The sequence below is a fragment of the Dipodomys merriami genome, unplaced genomic scaffold (genome assembly GCF_024711535.1).
Source record: "Dipodomys merriami isolate MVZ:Mamm:240054 unplaced genomic scaffold, mDipMer1.0.p SCAF_233, whole genome shotgun sequence".
In the NCBI taxonomy this organism is placed as follows: Eukaryota; Metazoa; Chordata; class Mammalia; order Rodentia; family Heteromyidae; genus Dipodomys; species Dipodomys merriami.
This window is the reverse complement of record NW_027203749.1, coordinates 298,205-316,855: the sequence shown is the minus strand read 5'-3', so window position 1 is coordinate 316,855 and position 18,651 is coordinate 298,205. Positions and strand designations below refer to the sequence as shown.

Sequence of the window (18,651 nt, the reverse complement as noted above, 5' to 3'; positions counted from 1 at the left end):
TGCGCCCTGGAGACCCAAAGGCCTGGGTACTGGTGACGCTGGGGGGGCCCCCACCCTTTCCCTCCGGTGTGCCGGGGCCCGACCCCGGGCTGGCGCTACCCCTGGAGCCACAGCCCCGCTTCCGGCTGGTTCACTGCCCGGGCTGGCTTTGAACCGCGATCCTCCGATCTCAGCCTCCCCTTCCCGAGCCGGCCCGGGGAGCCCGCGCTCCCGCACTTCCCCCCAGGACCCGCAGACGCGGAACTTTGATTCACATCGTGTATTTTGGCATTTTCCAGAGAACAGGGAAGAAACGAGATGGGGAAAGGGAGAGGGGGGGGAGACTGAGGCAGGAGGGCGAAGGGGGGGGTCCCCGCGTCCCTCAAATCCCTCCTTGCCCACCCGCGCGCAGGACGCACACGCACTCGCACGCACGCACACGCACTCACTCGCACACACGCACACAGTGGGGAGGGAGGCACAGGTTCCCTCTTCCCAAGGGGCCGCAAAGCCACGCCCACCGCCCGCCCCGCAAGGTGAGACCCCGCCCCCACTTGCGGGGCGGGGCGGGGGAGCAGCAGAGCCCGGGAGGGGAGGCCAGCCAGCCCAGGGACAGGGGCCGGCCGGGCCCCTGCTGGCCCCCCTGGTCCCCCAAGTCTATCAGGGGGCCCTCCTCTTTGCCTGGTCAGTCTCCTGTGGCCTCCAGCTTCTTCCCTGCTGCTGGGGGCAAGAAGAAAGGGGGGCCGGAGGAGCAGGGGGCCGGAGTCCAGCGCTGCCCCTGGCCTGTCCCCTGCGCCTGCGCGGCCGGGGTGGGCGGGCTCTAGGTGGACACTCTCTGGTAGAAGTAGATGTAGCCCAGGTCCTTGGGCGGCTTTTCCGACGCGCACACTTTCTGGTCGTTGTAGATCACCCACCTGGAGACGACAGGGGGACACAGAAGGTGACCCCTGCTGTGTCCACCCTGCCTCTCGGCCAACACCCCGAGTCTAAGCCTGGACCCCGCCACCCCCAGATCTCGGGCCCGACGCTGCAGGCCTGAGCGGCCTGGGCTCTAGCGGATCTCTCAGTCAGCAACTGCTTCTGGGGCTACACCAGGGACTTAGCTCTGGGCCTCAGCCCTGACCCTGAGTTTCTTCTGATCTAGGAGAGTGCTCTACCACTTGAGCCACAGCTCCACCTTGGGCTTTTTTTAGTAGCTGATTGGAAATAAAAGTCTTACAAAGCCAGGTGCTAGTGGCTCCCGCCTGTCATCCCAGCTACTCAGGAGGCTGAGATCTGAGAATCGAGGTTCAAAGCCAGCCTGGGCAGGAAAGTTCATGAGACTCTGATCTCCAGTGAACCACCAGAAAACCAAGCGGTAGAGCACCAGCCTTGAGCTGAAGAGCTGAGGGACAGGGCCCAGGCCCAGAGTTCAAGCCCCGTGACTGACAAAAAATTTTAAAAAGTCTTATGGACCTCCCTGTCTGGGCTGGCTTCAAACTTTAATAATCAAATCACAGCCTGGCTGAGATTACAGACGTGCGTGCGCCATCAGCACCCAACTTAAAGCAATTAATGTGATTCTCATGTAATTACAGTCAGACCTACTCAGCACCTCAGGCTATAGGAAAACGGCCTGAACACACACAGTACCTCTGTGTGGGCCACTACTGGGCCTTGGACTCAGGACCTAGACTGGGTTTTTCCACTCAAGGCTGGTGCTCTACCACTTCAGCCACAGCTCCACTTCCAGAGTTTGCTGGTTAACTGGAGATAAAAGTCTCATGGGCTAGCTTCCAACAGGGATCCTTAGATCTCAGCCTCTGAGTGGGCAGGATTACAGGCGTGAGCCACTATGCTCAGGCCTTCTGGAGGAACAGAACATGCCGCCCTCCATGAGCATTTACGAAAGCGGAGACCAGGCCGTGTTCTCTGGCTGTCCCAGCAGAGAGGAACAAAGGTCAGGAGACCTGAGGATCTCTGTCCTTCTCCTCTGCCTCAGCCGCCCTTTGCTCTGTGTGTGTGTGTGTGTGTGTGTGTGTGCTTGTCCTGGGCCTTGAAGTCAGGGCCTGGGCTCCTGTCTCTGATCGTTTTCACTCAAGGCTTGGTGCTCTACCACTTGAGCCACGCCTCCACTCCCACCTTTTCTTTGGTGGTTCACCGGCAGGAAGTCTCAGCCTTTTCTGCCCTGCTAACTTGAAACTAGGATGGGCGGCTCTCCGCTCTCTGATCAGCGGAGACTACAGGCGTGCGCTCCAGTGCCTTGGCTAGTCCTTGGCCTCTCCCACCGCATTCTAGGGGCGCGGCAGCTGCCCCCCCCCCCGCAGCCCCTTACCTGCCCTCCTTCTTGATGTGGCAGACATAGTGGCCACACATGGTAGACGTGCCCATGTGGCTGATGAAGGCGAAGAGCTGATACTCTGGGGATGGAAAGTGGGGGCACGGCTGAGGACGGGAAAGGGTCCCTGAAGGGACAGCTGCCTCCCGGGCCCTCCCTTCTCGGGCTCATTCCCGGAAGCAGGGGCTGATGGGGGTCCTGTCTCCAGGGCCACTCACTTCCAGGCCCATCCCGGACTTTGGGGCCCACCGGGCCGGACTCGGAGATGGAGTCCGCGGCCGAGCGGCCCTCAGAGATGTCCATGGCGGCCTCGGCGTCCAGGTCGTCGATGTGGCTGAAGATCCAGTCCACCGCGCGCTCTAGACTGTTGTTCTGGAAGGAGGCGGTGGTTTTAGGGGACCCCGACAAGCCGGGAGTGGGGGTGGTGTTGGGGGATGGGAACAAGCACCCCCTCCGAGCCCCTACCGTGGCCCGCAGCGCCTTGAGGGCCTGGTCGCGGGAGAAGCCCATGGACACGATGGTGCTCACGCAGTCCTCGGGGGGCGGGTCCGCAGGCGTGCTCGTGGAGCCCGGCCCGCTAGAGCCAGGCAGGATGAGGGGGTTGGCGAAATCTGCCGAGGGGGGAAGGGGTTGGCGTGTGGGGAAGGCTGCAGGCCCCGCTCCGGGCCCCCCAGGCCCGCGGCCTACCTGGATCGTCCATGTGCGACATGACCCAGTTCATGGCGGCCTCGGCGCCGCTGTTGCCCGTGTAGTAGACAGCCTTGCGGCAGGCGTCCATAGGGAACCCCATCTCCACCAGCTGGATGATGACCGACTCGTCCAGCATGGGAGCTGCGGGGGAAGGAGGGGGGCAGCAGGGGGGCGCCGGTCAGACCCCCCTCCCCATCCCTTCCCCTGCCCCATGCACGCCACGCCCATCCCCCACCCCGTGCATTATCCCCCCCCCACATTGACTGGCACTTGTTCCAGAACTAAAAAGAAAACGCACAGCATCATGGGGGCCCCTATCCCCAAGGCTGTTGGCTTCCTGTCCGGGCTCACAGAAGGAGCCCCATTTCTGGAGCATGACACCCCAACACCCAGAATGTGGCTGGCACAGGGGAGGGGGGCGCAGTGGCTCCCCCCTGTCACCCCAGCGACTCAGGAGGCTGAGCTCTGGGGATCATGGTTCCAAAGCCAGCCTGGGCAGCAAAAAGCCAGAAGTGGAGCTGTGGCTCAAGGGGTAGAGCGTGAGCCGGGAGAGACAGAGCTCAGGGGCAGCGCCCAGGCCTGGAGTGCCCAGTGTCAGGAATGGCAGTAAAAAAAAAAATGTGGCTCGGAGCAGCCCACGGGGTCCCCAAGGCCATCGGGGGGGAGGGGGGAGGAAATGGGAGCGGGAGGAGAGGAGAAACACAAAGGGGGGGAGAGGCAGGCAGAGCCCCCCGTCAGCACAGAGCGAGGCAGGCAGGAAGAAGAGGCACTAACATGTCGGAGAGGAGAAGTGAGGGGAGCAGAAGGAGTCTTCGTCTTCGTTGCCATAGAAACCAAGGCTACCTTTGGGCTCGTCCGGTGTGACGAGGGGCGGGGCGATGTCGGGCAGCTCCTCCTCCCCGGGCTGCAGCCCTGTGCCCCGCAGCTGCGAGATGTCCAGCTCCTCCGGCATCTCGATGGACACGTCTGCAAGGGGAGGGCCAGGGTCACCGCGGCCGCCCCCCGGGAGCCTCCCACCGGGCATGCGGCGCCCACCGCTAACAGAAACGAGGGCCAGGCCGGGCGTCCGTGGCTCCCGCCTGTCATCCTAAGCTACTCAGGAGGCTGAGATCTGAGGATCAGGGTTCAAGGCCAGCCCGGGGCGGGAAAGTCCACGAGACTCTGATCTCCTGTGAACCACCAGGAAACCGGAAGTGGCGCTGTGGTTCAAGTGGTAGAGCGCCACGTATATCTGTGACCCAATGAGGACTGAGTCAACTTCATAGAAAGACGCAGGCTCCGAAAAAAATCAACACCACTACCCAAAACCACCAATAGTGACACTGCCCAAAAGGAATTGTGCTCATGGCCCAACTTATGGAATGGTAGCTCCTTCATACAACACTTTAATAGCACCACAATGATACTAAAAAAATCAGCTTCAGCTGTCAACCACAACTACACAACCACAGACACTTTCGGCTTTAGCCAGTGCTTTGCCAACTAGACACGTTTGCAAATATCCACAGACAGTTTTTACATCTCTCACATGAAAAGCCCGAGAGCCACTTGTTGACAGCTGATCAGGGCCTGACTTTTCTTTTTTTTTTTTTTCTAGCATTTTCTCTGCCCTCAGCTCGACTACCATACCGAGTTTCTTGGGCACCCAGTCTAAGCCGAAGGTGAATTTCTTGATCTGGATAACCAGGTAGTCAGGGAACGAGGCGAAGCGTGTGGTCCTGGAGAAGAGAGAAAATGCTGGAACCACACACTGTGGGGCACCCCTCTGTGGCCTCTACGCTCAGGCAGAGCCCTGGCAACCCCACCACACAGCCCGCGCCTCAGCTCGTCCCGGCTGGCATCAGGACCCCGAGGAGCTGCGCAAGCCAGAAAGAAGGTACTAGAAGCCAAGGGCTGGGGCCAAATCCCTGAGTCAGCCTGGTCCGCTTTCAGATACTGATGCCACGCCAGGGACCCATGCCTGACAGGCAGACTGGTAGAACTGAGCTTTGGTACTAAGTGGGTATGCTCTGCCACAGGGAGACACGCGACGCAGAGAACCCGCACTACGGGAGGAGGAGCGGCGGGCTGGGAACCACAGCACCCCCAGGGTCTACACTTCCTTGGGCCGCTGAGATCCTAACCAATAGGAGTGAGAGTGGCTGAGATCCTAACCAATAGGAGTGAGAGTGGCCAAGATCCTAACCAATAGGGGTGGGAATGGCCAAGATCTTAACCAATAGGAGTAAGAGTGGCCAAGATCCTAACCAATAGGAGTGAGACTGGCCGAGATCCTAACCAATAAGGATAGGTGAGGAGCTTCTAACCAACAGGGATGGGAGTGATTGAGCTCCTAACCAGTAGGGTGGGATGGAGGAGGGGCGGGGACGGGGAGGGACAGGGACGCACTTGAGGGCCACGGACTTGGCCTGCAGGGCTGTGCTCCAGAAGTCGTCCACCTGCTCGGGGGCGCCGTAGGCCTCCAGGCAGGAGCTGAAGGGCACCTGGGCGCGCACCAGTTCCGGCAGCGACGCCTTCTCCTCTTCAGCCTGCCGCTTCTTCTCCTCGTATTCCAGAAGCTCCTCTGGTGGGAAGGCCGGGGCGGGGCGCTCTTAGGCACGCGCCCCTTCACCCCATCCCTAGTCACTGGCGTCCCGGCCGGGCCCGGGGAGGCACCCACCTTTGTTCAGGGCCGCGTCCATGGGCACGGGCAGCTGCATGATGTAGTCCACGCGCTGCGTGTACTTCACCTTCTCCGTGGCCAGACACTTGATCTTCTCCTCCGCCAGGAAGCGGAACACTTCGTTGGGGTTCTCCGAACTCCGGCAATTCCTCTATGGGAAAGCGACAGGCTGGGGGGAGGGGGGTCTGGGCAGCCAGGAAAAGGGTGCCAGCCCGTGTGTGTGTGAGTGAGAACTCGGGTTCTCCAACTCGCTCAGCCCGCTTGCTCACTACTGGTGCTCTACCACTTGAGCCACGCCTCTAGTCTAGCCTTTTGCTGGAGATGGAATCTCAAGGACTTTGCTTTCCGGACTGGCTATGAAATGCAACCTTCCAGAGCTCAACCTCTAGGGTAGCCAGGATTACAGGCATGATTACAGCTCCACCTTGAACTCTGGGCCTGGGCGCTGTCCCTCAGCTCTTCAGCTCAAGGCTGGTGCTCTACCACTTGAGCCACAGTGCCACGCCCGGTTTTCTGGTGGTTCATGGGAGATCAGAGTCTCAGGGACTTTCCTGCCCAGGCTGGCTTTGAACTGCGATCCTCAGATCTCAGCCTCCTGAGTAGCTGGGATGTCAGGCATGAGCCACCAGTGCTTGGCTGACAATAGGGACTTTTGATGGAGCTCAGGCCTGTCTTGAACTTGTGATTTGTCTGCCTCAGCTGCTCATAGGTCAGATGTGCTGGCATTTCAACTATGCCCGCTGTATTTTTCTTTATAAGCCAAAGTTTTGTTCTCACGCCATTTTTTTTTCTTTGCAAAGCTGGGAATGAAACCACAGGTAAGCTCTCCCGAGGAACAACACCCAGGCCTTCCCTGTCATCTATGCTCCCCTCCCTCCCTCCCTCCCTCCCTCCTTCCCTCCCTCGTGCCAGTTCTTGGATGCATGAACTCAGAGCCTGGGCGCTGTCCCTGAGCTTACGTGCTCAAGGCTGGTGCTCTACCCACTTGAGCCACAGCTCCACTTCCAGCTTTTCTGTAGTGAGCTGGAGACCGAGAGTGGCCTGCCTGGGCTGGCTTTGAACCTTGATCCTCACAGCTCAGCCTCCTGCCCCCCATCGCTGTAGGCATCACCGCAGCGAGGCCGGGCCTCTGCGGGGCAGCAGGGGCCCCACGAGCAGGGGCGGACTGGAGGAGGGCATGGGGGAGGGCAGGGCAGGGCGGCCCTCACCTCCACCATGTTGATGAGGTGCAGGAAGAACTCCTGGGCGTCCTGCTGCCGGTTGGTGGAGAACTCGGGGTGGCCCTTGCCGATGAGGGCCTTGAACATCCGGGGGGCAATGCCGTCCTGAAGCTCCTGGGCGGAGGAGGACAAGGCTCGGCTGGGGGTCGGAGGCCGGCATGTGGCTCCCGTGTCACCAAGGAGGAAGACGCCACTCACCTTTTGTTCTGCCACCTGCTCGCCATTGCCCGACTCCAGTGCTGGCTTGGAGTAATCTCCCGAGAGAAGCCCGTGACCCAGCTTGGCCCTGAAGCAACAGCAAGAGACCCCAATGAGCCACAATCCATGGGGTCCCCTGGCTTTTTGCTCCCATCCCAGGGCCCATGGAGGAGGAAGGACACGGGCTGTGAGGCCGTGGATTTGGCTACATACACTTGGGTGCTGAAGTCCTGGGTGGGGTCGGTTGGAGCATTCTGGAAGATCTTCTCCAACTTGTCCACATACCTAAAGAGCAAAGGGAGGAAGAAGTAACGAGCAGGGAGGGAAGAAAGGGAAAAGGGCAGGAGTCGTGAGGGCAGCGGCTACCGTTTCTTTCCAGCCACTTCCCACCTTCCCTCGCCAACCAGGCTCTTCTCTGCGCTCTGTGCACAACAGAACGAAGGGAAGGATGACGGTGAAGAGTTCAAGTTGAGGGCTGGCAGGTGGCTCAGTGGTAGAGCGCCTGCCTCGCATGCATGAAGCCCTGGGTTCGATTCCTCAGTACCTCATACACAGAAAAAGTCAGAAATGGCGTTGTGGCTCAAGTGGTAGAGCACCAGCCTTGAGCAGAAGCTCAGAGACAGTGCCCAGGCCCCAAGTTCAAGGCCTAGGACTTGCTCTCAATCTCCACTACTGAGAACACACACACCAGTCCTGACGTTTGAACTTGGGGCCTGGGGGTTATCCCTTAGCCTTCTGGTTCCCCCCCCCCCCAGTCGTGGGGCTTGAACTCAGGGCCTGGACATTGTCCCTGAGCTCTTTTTGCTCCAGTCTAGTGCTCTACCACTTTGAAAGCCACAGCGCCACTTCTGGTTTTCTGGTGGTTCATGGGAGATCAGAGTCTCACAGACTTTCCTGCCCGGGCTGGCTTTGAACCGCGATCCTCAGATCTCAGCCTCCTGAGCAGCTGGGATGACGGGCGGGAGCCACTGGCGCCCGGCTGCAGGAACTATTGTCACTGGGACACACCGGCCCTGAGGGCGGCGGAAGGGGTGTGGAGGGGCGGGTTGCAGCGGGGCGAAGGGGAATCTCAGGGATGCAGGAGGTCGGGGCGCAGCAGAAGGGGGGCCACTCACTTCTTCTGGAAGTCAGGGATGCTGAAGAGCACCTGGACCACAGAGTTGAGGTAGCAGCTGTTCCCCAGGTTCCGGATGCCTGTGTACCCAGGCCCAAAGAGGGGCTGAAGGGACACCCCCGACTCCTGGATCAGCTCCCATTCGCCAATCCGCTGGTTCATGTCTATCTCCAGTTCTGTCATCGTCTTGTCCGTCTGCAAGGGCAGGGGAGGCCTGGTCACACTGGGCCCCACATCCAGCCTTTTTATTTTAGTGCCAGGGCTGGGGCTTGAACTCAGGGCCCTAGGTGCTGTTCCTGAGGCTTGGTGCTCCAGGCTGGTACAACTGCACTTGAGCCACAGCTCCCCTTCCAGCTTTTTGGAGATGAATTAGAGAGATGAGTCTCATGAATTTCCCTGCCCGGGCTGGCCTTGAACTGCGATCCTCAGATCTCAGCCTCCTGAGCAGCTGGGATTACAGGTGTGAGCACTGGCGCCCCTTAGGTGTTTCCAAAAGAGGCAAGACTCCATTGACAGGCACTGGAATGCGGGATCCTCTCCCTCTCCTCCACAGTGCCTACCTATTTGTGTTCATAACTGAAGCCAGCCTTTCCTTCTAGAATGTAAGGCAGCGAGAGTGAGAAGCACCTGCCTTATTCACACAGGAACTCGCACAGAGTAAGTATCAAGCAGGGTTCACTGAATGGATCAATGGTTCTAGAATGTTCCACAAGAGAAGCAGACAGGGCCTGGGAATACAGCTTAGTGCAAAAGTGCTTGCCCAGCATGCATGAAGCCCTGAGTTCAATTCCTCAGGACCACATACACAGAAAAAGCTGGAAGTGGAGTTGTGGCTCAAGTGGTAGAGCGCCAGCCTTGAGCGCCAGTAGCTCAGGGACAGCGCCCAGGGGTGGGAGACGCAGGCTCGTGCACCGGGCTGCAGCGTCCTGGGGGAAGGAGAAAACTCCTTCCAAGTCTGGGTGGTGGTAAGTTGGCATAGGACCGGACACTCCCAGCCACAACCTTGGGGGAAGACACCGGGAGGCGCTCGCTGAGCCCCTCCTAATGGCGCCACGACCCATAAACAAGCCCTGGACACTTTTCCTATGTGCAATACGTCTGTGTCTCCTGTCCCTTGCTACCTTTGGCCCACGCACCTCCTACAAACTTTCTGCCTTGTGAAGCTGCCACGTGCTCGTTAGCTAAGATCTACTGTCTTCCTGGGTATGCCACGTAGAAGCAGGTGATTCCCTAATAAACCTCGTCTACACCTGCAAAGGTGTAGTGTACGCTCTACCCACCACCGCGCTTTCAGGTCTTACTGTGTGAACACCACCACCCAGGCCCTGAGTTCAAGTCCTACAACCACCACCAACAACTAAAATCAAGAGAAGCGGATCTATCTTGGGGGCATGGGTGAATGGTGGAAGGAGGCCCACCGGAAGCCGGAAGCAGAAGAACCGGAAGTGGCCAGGTCTCACTCACCTTCTGCATCTTCAACATGTCAATGCCAAAATGGGACAGGTGCTCAGCCAGGCTGGGGTCCAGGACCATGTCATCCTCGTCGTACGAGTACACGTCTGGCAGGAAGCAGACACAGGGTGAGGGGTGGGCCTTGGGTCACCCACCCCGAGGCCCACCAGAGGGGACCTTGAGTGGCATCGCGGGATAGCCTGGGAACAGCTGTCCTCTTGGCTTTCCCGAGTTTTAATAGAACTATTTACATGGCTAACAATCAAGACCGGTTAATCATAACACATCACATAGCTATCATCAAGTAGCTATAAAAATAGTATTCATACAGCACAAAGAACTGTGAATGCAGCTATAACTCTACTATAGTAATCGTCTACCATAATAAGTACGAGGCAAAATAATGTCAATATGATTTTCTACCACAAGTTCTTCTAGAGTTTGCCGTGTGGGAACTGGGCTCTGGTGGCTCCCGCCTGTCATCCTAGCTACTCAGGAGGCTGAGATGTGAGGATTGTCATTTGAAGCCAAACCCAGGCAGGAAAGTCCATGAGACTCTAATCTCCAGTGAACCACCAGAAAACCAGAAGTGGGGGGCTGTGGCACAAAGTGGTAGAACACTAGCCCTGAACAAAAAAGGTCAGGAACAAGGCGCAAGCCCTCAATTCAAGCCCCAAGACTGACCAAGGAAAAGAAAAAGAAAAAGAAAAAAAAAAGGGGGGGGGGGAGTGAGGTTTGGAATCAATTCTAACTCTGACTCCACCCTAGTAGTATAAGGTATCAGAGTAAGATCATCATATGGTATGATCCCCAAACGGATCATATGCACAGCTACCTCTGGGAAGGGAACTAGCCCTTGGGGAGAGGCGGTACTAGACATCCACTCAGCAGGCTGAGATCTGAGGATGGAGGTTCAACGCCAGCCTGGGCCGACAAACCTGAGAGACTCTGATCTCCAGTGAACCAGCAAAATACCAGAAATGGAGGTGTGGCACAACGCGGTAGAGCACCAGCCTTGAGGCCAACAGGATGTGAGGCCCTGAGTTCAAATCCCGCTAGCAGCACAGAGAAATCCTGTCTCCGATCTTAAGCGTTTCCCTGTCCACCGGGAGGCCGCATGCACGGTGCTGGCGCCGTGTGGCCGGGCCGGGCCGGGGGCGGGCCGTACCGGCTCCGTCGGGCGTGATGGTGCCCAGCTTGACGGCCAGCGGGTAGCCGGTCTCGCGGTAGTGCTCCACGGCGTGGTTGTTGCCCCCGCTGCCGTCGAAGTAGCGGCGGCCGCACAGGATGGAGCCGTCCGTCAGGTTCAGCCACAGGTTCTCGCGCATCTCGCACTTGGCGCACTTCCAACCGCTGGCGGGGAGGGGGGGAGGGCGGCGGGGGTCAAGCTGGCCCGGGAGGGTCGCAGGGGGGGCCCGGGCCGTCCCCCTCCCTCATCCCTTTGCAAGGGGGCGCGGCCTCGGCGCCGGGCTCGGGAGGCGGGGCCGGGGTGGAGGAGGGAGGCGGGGCCGGGGTGGAGGAGGGAGGCGGGGCCGGGGTGGAGGAGGGAGGCGGGGCTGGGGTGGAGGAGGGAGGCGGGGCCGGGGTGGAGGAGGGAGGCGGGGCCGGGGTGGAGGAGGGAGGCGGGGCCGGGGTGGAGGAGGGAGGCGGGGCCCGTGTGGAAGAGGGAGGCGGGGCGGGGGTATAGGAGGGAGGCGGGGCCGGGGTGGAGGAGGGAGGCGGGGCCGGGGTGGAGGAGGGAGGCGGGGCCGGGGTGGAGGGAGGCGGGGCCAGGGTGGAGGAGGGAGGCGGGGCCGGGGTGGAGGAGGGAGGCGGGGCCCGTGTGGAGGAGGGAGGCGGGGCCGGGGTGGAGGAGGGAGGCGGGGCCGGGGTGGAGGGAGGCGGGGCCGGGGTGGAGGAGGGAGGCGGGGCCGGGGTGGAGGAGGGAGGCGGGGCCGGGGTGGAGGAGGGAGGCGGGGCCCGTGTGGAGGAGGGAGGCGGGGCCGGGGTGGAGGAGGGAGGCGGGGCCGGGGTGGAGGGAGGCGGGGCCGGGGTGGAGGAGGGAGGCGGGGCCGGGGTGGAGGAGGGAGGCGGGGCCCGTGTGGAGGAGGGAGGCGGGGCCGGGGTGGAGGAGGGAGGCGGGGCCGGGGTGGAGGGAGGCGGGGCCGGGGTGGAGGAGGGAGGCGGGGCCGGGGTGGAGGAGGGAGGCGGGGCCCGTGTGGAGGAGGGAGGCGGGGCTGGGGTGGAGGAGGGAGGCGGGGCCCGTGTGGAGGAGGGAGGCGGGGCTGGGGTGGAGGAGGGAGGCGGGGCCCGTGTGGAGGAGGGAGGCGGGGCCGGGGTGGAGGAGGGAGGCGGGGCCGGTGTGGAGGAGGGAGGCGGGGCCGGGGTGGAGGAGGGAGGCGGGGCCGGGGTGGAGGAGGGAGGCGGGGCCGGGGTGGAGGAGGGAGGCGGGGCCCGTGTGGAGGAGGGAGGCGGGGCCGGGGTGGAGGAGGGAGGCGGGGCCGGGGTGGAGGAGGGAGGCGGGGCCGGGGTGGAGGAGGGAGGCGGGGCTGGGGTGGAGGAGGGAGGCGGGGCCGGGGTGGAGGAGGGAGGCGGGGCCGGGGTGGAGGAGGGAGGCGGGGCCCGTGTGGAAGAGGGAGGCGGGGCGGGGGTATAGGAGGGAGGCGGGGCCGGGGTGGAGGAGGGAGGCGGGGCCGGGGTGGAGGAGGGAGGCGGGGCGGGGGTATAGGAGGGAGGCGGGGCCGGGGTGGAGGAGGGAGGCGGGGCTGGGGTGGAGGAGGGAGGCGGGGCCGGGGTGGAGGAGGGAGGCGGGGCCGGGGTGGAGGAGGGAGGCGGGGCCGGGGTGGAGGGAGGCGGGGCCGGGGTGGAGGAGGGAGGCGGGGCCGGGGTGGAGGAGGGAGGCGGGGCCGGGGTGGAGGAGGGAGGCGGGGCGGGGGTATAGGAGGGAGGCGGGGCCGGGGTGGAGGAGGGAGGCGGGGCCGGGGTGGAGGAGGGAGGCGGGGCCGGGGTGGAGGAGGGAGGCGGGGCGGGGGTATAGGAGGGAGGCGGGGCCGGGGTGGAGGAGGGAGGCGGGGCCCGTGTGGAGGAGGGAGGCGGGGCCGGGGTGGAGGAGGGAGGCGGGGCCGGGGTGGAGGAGGGAGGCAGGGCCGGGGTGGAGGAGGGAGGCGGGGCCCGTGTGGAGGAGGGAGGCGGGGCTGGGGTGGAGGAGGGAGGCGGGGCCCGTGTGGAGGAGGGAGGCGGGGCTGGGGTGGAGGGAGGCGGGGCCCGTGTGGAGGAGGGAGGCGGGGCCGGGGTGGAGGAGGGAGGCGGGGCCGGTGTGGAGGAGGGAGGCGGGGCCGGGGTGGAGGAGGGAGGCGGGGCCGGGGTGGAGGGAGGTGGGGCCGGGGTGGAGGAGGGAGGTGGGGCCGGGGTGGTGGGAGGCGGGGCCGGGGTGGAGGAGGGAGGCGGGGCCGGGGTGGAGGTGGGAGAAGGGAGGCGGGGCCGGAAGGGGGTTGGGCGGAAGGGGCGGGGCCAGGCTCACCAGGGCGGGATCCGCGCCGGGTTGTCCAGCTGCTTGAGGTTGAAGGCGTGCTTGGACACCTGCCGGACCTCCCCGTCCCAGGCCTGGACCTCCTGCTTGCGGGACGCCGAGTCGGCGGACAGCAGCGCCTCCACCGCGCTGGTCACCTGCGGGCGCGAGCGTCAGCCAGGCCGGGCTCCATCGTGTGGGAAGCGCAGGAGGATCGGGGCCGGGGGCCGGGGCTGGGGCTGGGGCTGGGGGGGCCTAGAGGTCTGCGGATGGTGGTTTGAAGCCCCCCCCCCCCGCTGGAAGGTCTGGGAGACCCCTAGTGCCATTAGCCAGCAAAAGACCGGAAGTGGGACATCACACACACACAACCCAACGACAGACAACAACAGCGCAGGGCGGCATCGAGGCCCCGAGGTCAAGCCCCCGGCGCGGTGGAGGGATGGGGGGACGCCGGTACCCGGTCTCGGACGATGTCCGGGAGCCCACCCAGCCCATCGCGGGCGATCTCCAGGTAATCCGGCAAAATGACAATCTTCACATCCTCGTCGTATTCAAACTTCTCATCAGAGAGGTCGAACCCGCCTTCAACGCCTGGTGGGAGGGAGTGAGGAGTCGGCAGGCCCGCTAGGTCTGTGTCTCTCAGCTGACACAGCACCCCTCCTCCTTTGCCCCCCACCCCCAGCCTCCGACTACTGATCCAATCGCAGCGAGCAGGCCAGCCTAGCCCAGCCCACGGAGACTTCAGGGGGCTCACCAATAGCCAGCCGGGTGGGCTTCTTCCGGGGTGGGTCGCCAGTGCCGGAAGTGTTCTCCTCTTCTTTCTGCAATGGACAGGAAGGGCAGGGTCGGAAGGGGGAGACAGAGTGGGTGGGCGCAGCTGAAAGTCTGAACGACACAAAATATTGGGTGAAAGAGCCGGGCACCAGTGCCTCACATCTGGCATCCTAGCTGCTCAGGGGGCTGAGCTCTGAGGATCATGGTTCAAAGCCAGCCTGGGCAGAAAAGTCTGTGAGATTCTGATCTCCAATGAACCAGCAAAAAAGCCAGAAGTGGGACCGTGGCTCAAGTGGTTGGAACAGCATCAGCTATTACCAACAAGCTCAAGGACAATGACTGGACATTTGAGTTCAAGCCCCAGAACTGTCAGAGAGAGAGAGAGAGAGAGAGAGAGAGGGAGAGAGGGAGAGAGCTGGGCATGAGCAGTTCATTTCAGTCATCCTGGCTACTCAAGAGGCTGAGATCTGAAGATCGCGGTTCAAAGCCAGGCCAGGCAGGAAAGTTCATGAGACTCTTGTTTCCAATAAACAACTCCAGAAAAGGTGGAAGTAGCACTGTGGCTCAAGTGGCAGAGCGCCAGCCTTAAGCAAAAAGCAGCTCAGGGACAGCGCCCAGGCCCTGAGTTCAAGGCCCAGGACCAGAAAAAGAAAAAAGATACCAATGGACAGTCAGACTCAAAATGAGCATCCTACCACACGCCGGGTCCGCCGGAGGTGCAGATAGACGCGCTGCCCCGTCTTGTTGAAATGTCTCTCCACATACTGCTTGCCGAAGCCCAGGAACGTGTTCATGCAGATGTAGAGACCACCATCGGACTCCTGGAGTGCAGGAAAGAAGGGAGGGAAGAGGAGGAGGGGATGAAATGCAGCCCAGTGGGGAAATGAACAACCTGGAATCAGACTGGTTCTCCAAAAGAACATTCATGTTCTCCAATGCAGCCTGGCCCTCGCCGAACTTATTTAGCCTTTGGGGACCTGCTTCAGGGATGGCTGAGGTTGTCTCCCATTTCCCGAAGACTCTGAGAACATCTTCCCAGGACATGCTTCTTCCTTCTCGAGGAAGACTTTAGAGGCCACCAATACACAGGGGGCAAAAGATCCAGAAAGTAAATGGAGACAAAGTACTGTACCCTTCCAGTATCATGAAGACAAGACCTGAAAGTCACATAACTCTCCCCAAATCAGTGACACCTAAGACAAATCCTATCTGATCTCTAGAATTCTGAAAGCCTGCTACGCTACTGAGGAGGCTGCCAAATGAGGATCGCAGTTTGAGGCCAGCTGGGGCAAGAAAGTGTGAGACTTTTCTCCAGTGAACCACCAAAAAGCCAGACATGGTGTTGTGGCTCAAGTGCCAGCCTTCAGGAAAAAAAAAAAAAAAAAGCTTGAACTCAGGCCCTGAGTTCAAGCCCCAGGACTGGCGCATGTGTACACACACACACACACACACACACACACACACACACACACTTAAAAAAAAAACTTTCCAGATGAGAGATACCTGCACTACACTGGAAAACCATACATGTAAGCTGAGATGTCAATAGTCCAGATCTTTCCTTTACTACACTGTAGGAGATAACTGAGCCTTGGTCCACAGACTCCTGTCTCTTTCTCTCCACCCCGCCCCTCCTCTCCGGCTGCATCTGGCTCTAAGAAGCAACCTTGTTTGGGGCTCACAGCTAAACTTGAACTTGCTCTGATAAAATCATGAAGTTCAGCATTGTGATTGTGTGTGTGAGAGAGAGTACTGGTCTTGAACTCAGGCTCTTGTGCTCTTGTTCGGTTTTTTCGATCACAGCTGGCGCTCTACCACTTGAGCCACCAGCTTTTTGTGGTTAACTGGAGATCAGTCTCTGACAGATCTTCCTGCCCAGGAATGGCTTTGAACCACCATCCTCAGATCTCAGCCTCCCGAGTATGGCCAGGATTACAGGTGTGAGCTATCGGCGCCTGGCAAATCCAGCATTTTAAACCCACCAGTAACCCATCGGCCGCTCAGCTCACTGAAATCTCACCTACCTTAAAAGCGATGACTTTTTAGAACAATCTGGCAAACATGTGCTGAGATGGCTGGCCCACATACAATCCAAGAACAGGGAAAGGTCAGCGCCCACCAGGAATCAGCTCGAGAGGAGAAAATGGACCCTCTCCAAAGCTGCCCTGCACCTGGGCCTTTGTCACAGAGTCAGGACCGTGGGACAGGGAATTGGAAACAGTAAGATTGGCCTGACATCCATGGCTTTGAGCAACAGGCATCCTCTTCCTGGAATCAAAGCCTTGGTGGCCTTGAAATTCTCTCTGCTGTGATATTAAAAATAGAGCATTGTGCAAAGCACTTCTTGGCTGGATCGATCTCTCTGTGCCCCTCCCTGCCGCTGCATCGCTCATGAACAAGCGGAGCAGTTGGCACCAGGAGGTCAGCTAACCTCTTCTTCCCATGAAGATAATCAGATATGCGGGGGTGGGGGGAGGTCTGTCCCAAAGCAACTAGGCCATCAAAAAAGACAAAGTCTCTGAAAGTTACAAAACTGCTTTTTGGCCAGAAGCCTGTGGCTTACTCTGGTCACCTTAGCTATTCAAGAGGGCTGCGATCTGAGGACCAAGATTTCAAAACTAGCCCAAGGCAGGAAAGTCTGTGAAAAAAAATCTTATCTCTTGACTAACCAGCAAAAAGCCAGAAGTCCGGGGGTGGCTCAAGTGGGAGAGCACCAGCCTTGAGTGAAAAAGCTCAGGGACAGTGTACTGGAGGTGCTGAGGTCAATGACCTGTGTTGGCATACACAAAAACCAATCGTTTTTTTTTTATTTAAAGCTGTTATTAACGGGGGCAGGGGGGAGTAAGTGGACATAGAAAAACCCACTTGTGCAGTGCGCTCGGTGGTTGACACCTGCAATCCTACCTACTCAGGAGGCTGAGATCTAAGGATCACAGTTTGAAGCCCGCTCCAGGCAGAAGAGTCCTTAAAAGTCCAATTCACCAGCGAAAAGCAGGTGTAAAGGTGTGACTCAAGTGCTGGAGCATCAGCCTGGAGCAGAAAAAGCCAAGGGGGCAGGATGAGGCTCAGATTTCAAGCCCCAGGCCTTGCAAGAAAAGAAAACAACACCCACCTACTTCTACCCTCTGCTGAGCATGAAGGGAAACCTTGCCCTCCAGAGAGGCACGGAGGGGGGGGGGCAGCGATTAAACTCTTAGATGTAGAGTTTCATCAAGGATCTGAAACCTTGGAGGCACAGGTCCTCTTTTACCTCTGCCCAAAACAAAACAACCACCACCACAAAAAAAAAAACAAAACCACACCAGCACACTGTCTGTGTCTCTGGGATGGAAGGCCAGCAAACCACAAATGACAAGGATAGTCCTGAATCCGGGTCCCACACCAGGCTGCTAACCTCGGCCTGGGGTGATGCATTCATGAAGACTTTCCACTCTGACTTGCAGTTTTCAGGCGGTGGTGGTGAGCTTGAGTCTGGCTTGAGCACCCGGGGCAGGGCCCAGGCTGGAGGGGAGGGGTGGGGAGGGGGGCGGGTCCCGATGCAGCCCTCTCAGGGCAGGCCTGGGGAGACGGGACTCCTGTTTGGGGGGAGGGGAGGGGGGGGGGAATGGGAAGCAGGGCTGCGGGAAGGAAGGTGCGTGTAGCAGGGAGTGGGCGGTGGCTTTTGTCTAAGACAAGAGTGGGAGCCCGCTGGGAAAAGGGGAGGCTCAGCATCCTCAAAAATCAAATCAAATCTCTCTAGCAATACTTCCAAAGGGGGAACCCCCCCCCCACCCCCACCCCGGTCACCTTGATGGACGCGAAGGGGAGAGGAGGAGACGAGTGCACAATCACAATCCACTTCAGAGGAGAAACGACCCCTCCCTAGCACGGACGACCCACCTCCCCGCCCCCCCACCCCCACCCCCGGTCCCTCGAACTCCATCTTTCTCCCATCCAGTCTCGTTCTCAGCCCACTTCCAGACTAGGAGCTGCAGCCCCCATTCCATCATTTCTCCCTACCCCCACCCCCAGCCCCGGCCCCGAACAGTGGGGAGTCGCCCCCATTCCATCCACGCCAGACTACAAACCCCGGGGAGCCGTGCGCGGCGGGCAAAGCCAGCTCCCAGGGTTTTGCAGGGGGTCCCCCTGGGGGATGTAGTTCGCCGGCTGGGCGGCAAACCCTAAGTTAGAATGGCACCGAGGGCAGAGGGGGACTACAATCCCCACAATGCGCCGCGACATTCGAGCGGGCGCGGCAGGGCGCGGAGGCTTCCGGGAGAGCAAGTCTCACACCACGTCCGGGCTAATGAAAAGCAACGGAGCAAAGGAGCGTGCGAGACTACAAGTCCCACGATGCATCGCGGGGAGGCGGTGGCCCAAGCCTTGCAGGCCCCGGCAGAATGACCAGGGCGATGGAAGGAAGTCGTGGTCGCCGCGAGCATGGAGAAAGGGCTTACCGGCGTATCGAAGGAAAAGGCGCACTCGTCTTTGTGGACCCGGTCTCCAGCCTTGGGGACCCGGATCGTCGGCAATACTGACAGCAGCGCCTCCTCACTCAGCTCCGCCATGACACCGGCAGCAGCTTCTCCACACACACGGCGGCTCCCACCGTTCCCAGTCCCCCTCCCACCCCTGCTCTCCCGTCCAATCAGGGCTGCTCGCTCGGCGCGTGCGCTCAAGGCAAGACGCGCGAGAACGGCGGTTGACGTAGCCTGCTGACCGGCGCCCCGCCTCCTGCCCTACTCTTGGTTACCACCAATGAGGAGCGCTGCTTGTGTA

The 18,651-nt window shown here is 60.6% G+C and overlaps 1 protein-coding gene across 3 annotated transcripts; it reads right to left on the bottom strand.

Moving 5' to 3' along the window:
- Positions 1 to 244: 244 nt before the first annotated feature.
- On the bottom strand, positions 245 to 18,512 carry LOC138835321 (ubiquitin carboxyl-terminal hydrolase 5). 3 transcript variants are annotated; one of them, XM_070033900.1, is made up of 20 exons: positions 18,330 to 18,512; positions 14,589 to 14,714; positions 13,874 to 13,940; positions 13,577 to 13,710; positions 13,132 to 13,277; positions 10,801 to 10,985; positions 9,645 to 9,739; positions 8,182 to 8,375; positions 7,280 to 7,351; positions 7,067 to 7,154; positions 6,857 to 6,982; positions 5,646 to 5,799; positions 5,375 to 5,549; positions 4,616 to 4,704; positions 3,761 to 3,952; positions 2,984 to 3,127; positions 2,762 to 2,907; positions 2,515 to 2,668; positions 2,294 to 2,378; positions 245 to 893 (listed from the first exon to the last, which is right to left on the bottom strand). In XM_070033900.1, the coding sequence occupies exons 1-20, from the start codon at positions 18,438 to 18,440 to the stop codon at positions 800 to 802; spliced, it is 2,577 nt and encodes an 858-aa protein (XP_069890001.1). In that variant the 5' UTR covers positions 18,441 to 18,512; the 3' UTR covers positions 245 to 799. The 3 variants fall into 3 exon arrangements, with proteins under 3 accessions (XP_069890001.1, XP_069890002.1, XP_069890003.1); XM_070033901.1 differs by having other exon boundaries at positions 3,830 to 3,952; XM_070033902.1 differs by lacking the exon at positions 18,330 to 18,512 and adding an exon at positions 17,288 to 17,335.
- Positions 18,513 to 18,651: the final 139 nt, after the last annotated feature.

Excerpts from the sequence above, each read along its gene's own strand:
- LOC138835321 (XM_070033900.1), bottom strand. The coding sequence starts at position 18,440 with ATGGCGGAGCTGAGTGAGGAGGCGCTGCTGTCAGTATTGCCGACGATC. Across the intron at positions 13,941-14,588 it reads TCCGGCGGACCCGGCGTGTG|AAAGAAGAGGAGAACACTTC; the intron begins GTAGGATGCTCA and ends TGTCCATTGCAG. Across the intron at positions 5,800-6,856 it reads ACCTCATCAACATGGTGGAG|AGGAATTGCCGGAGTTCGGA; the intron begins GTGAGGGCCGCC and ends GCTTTCCCATAG.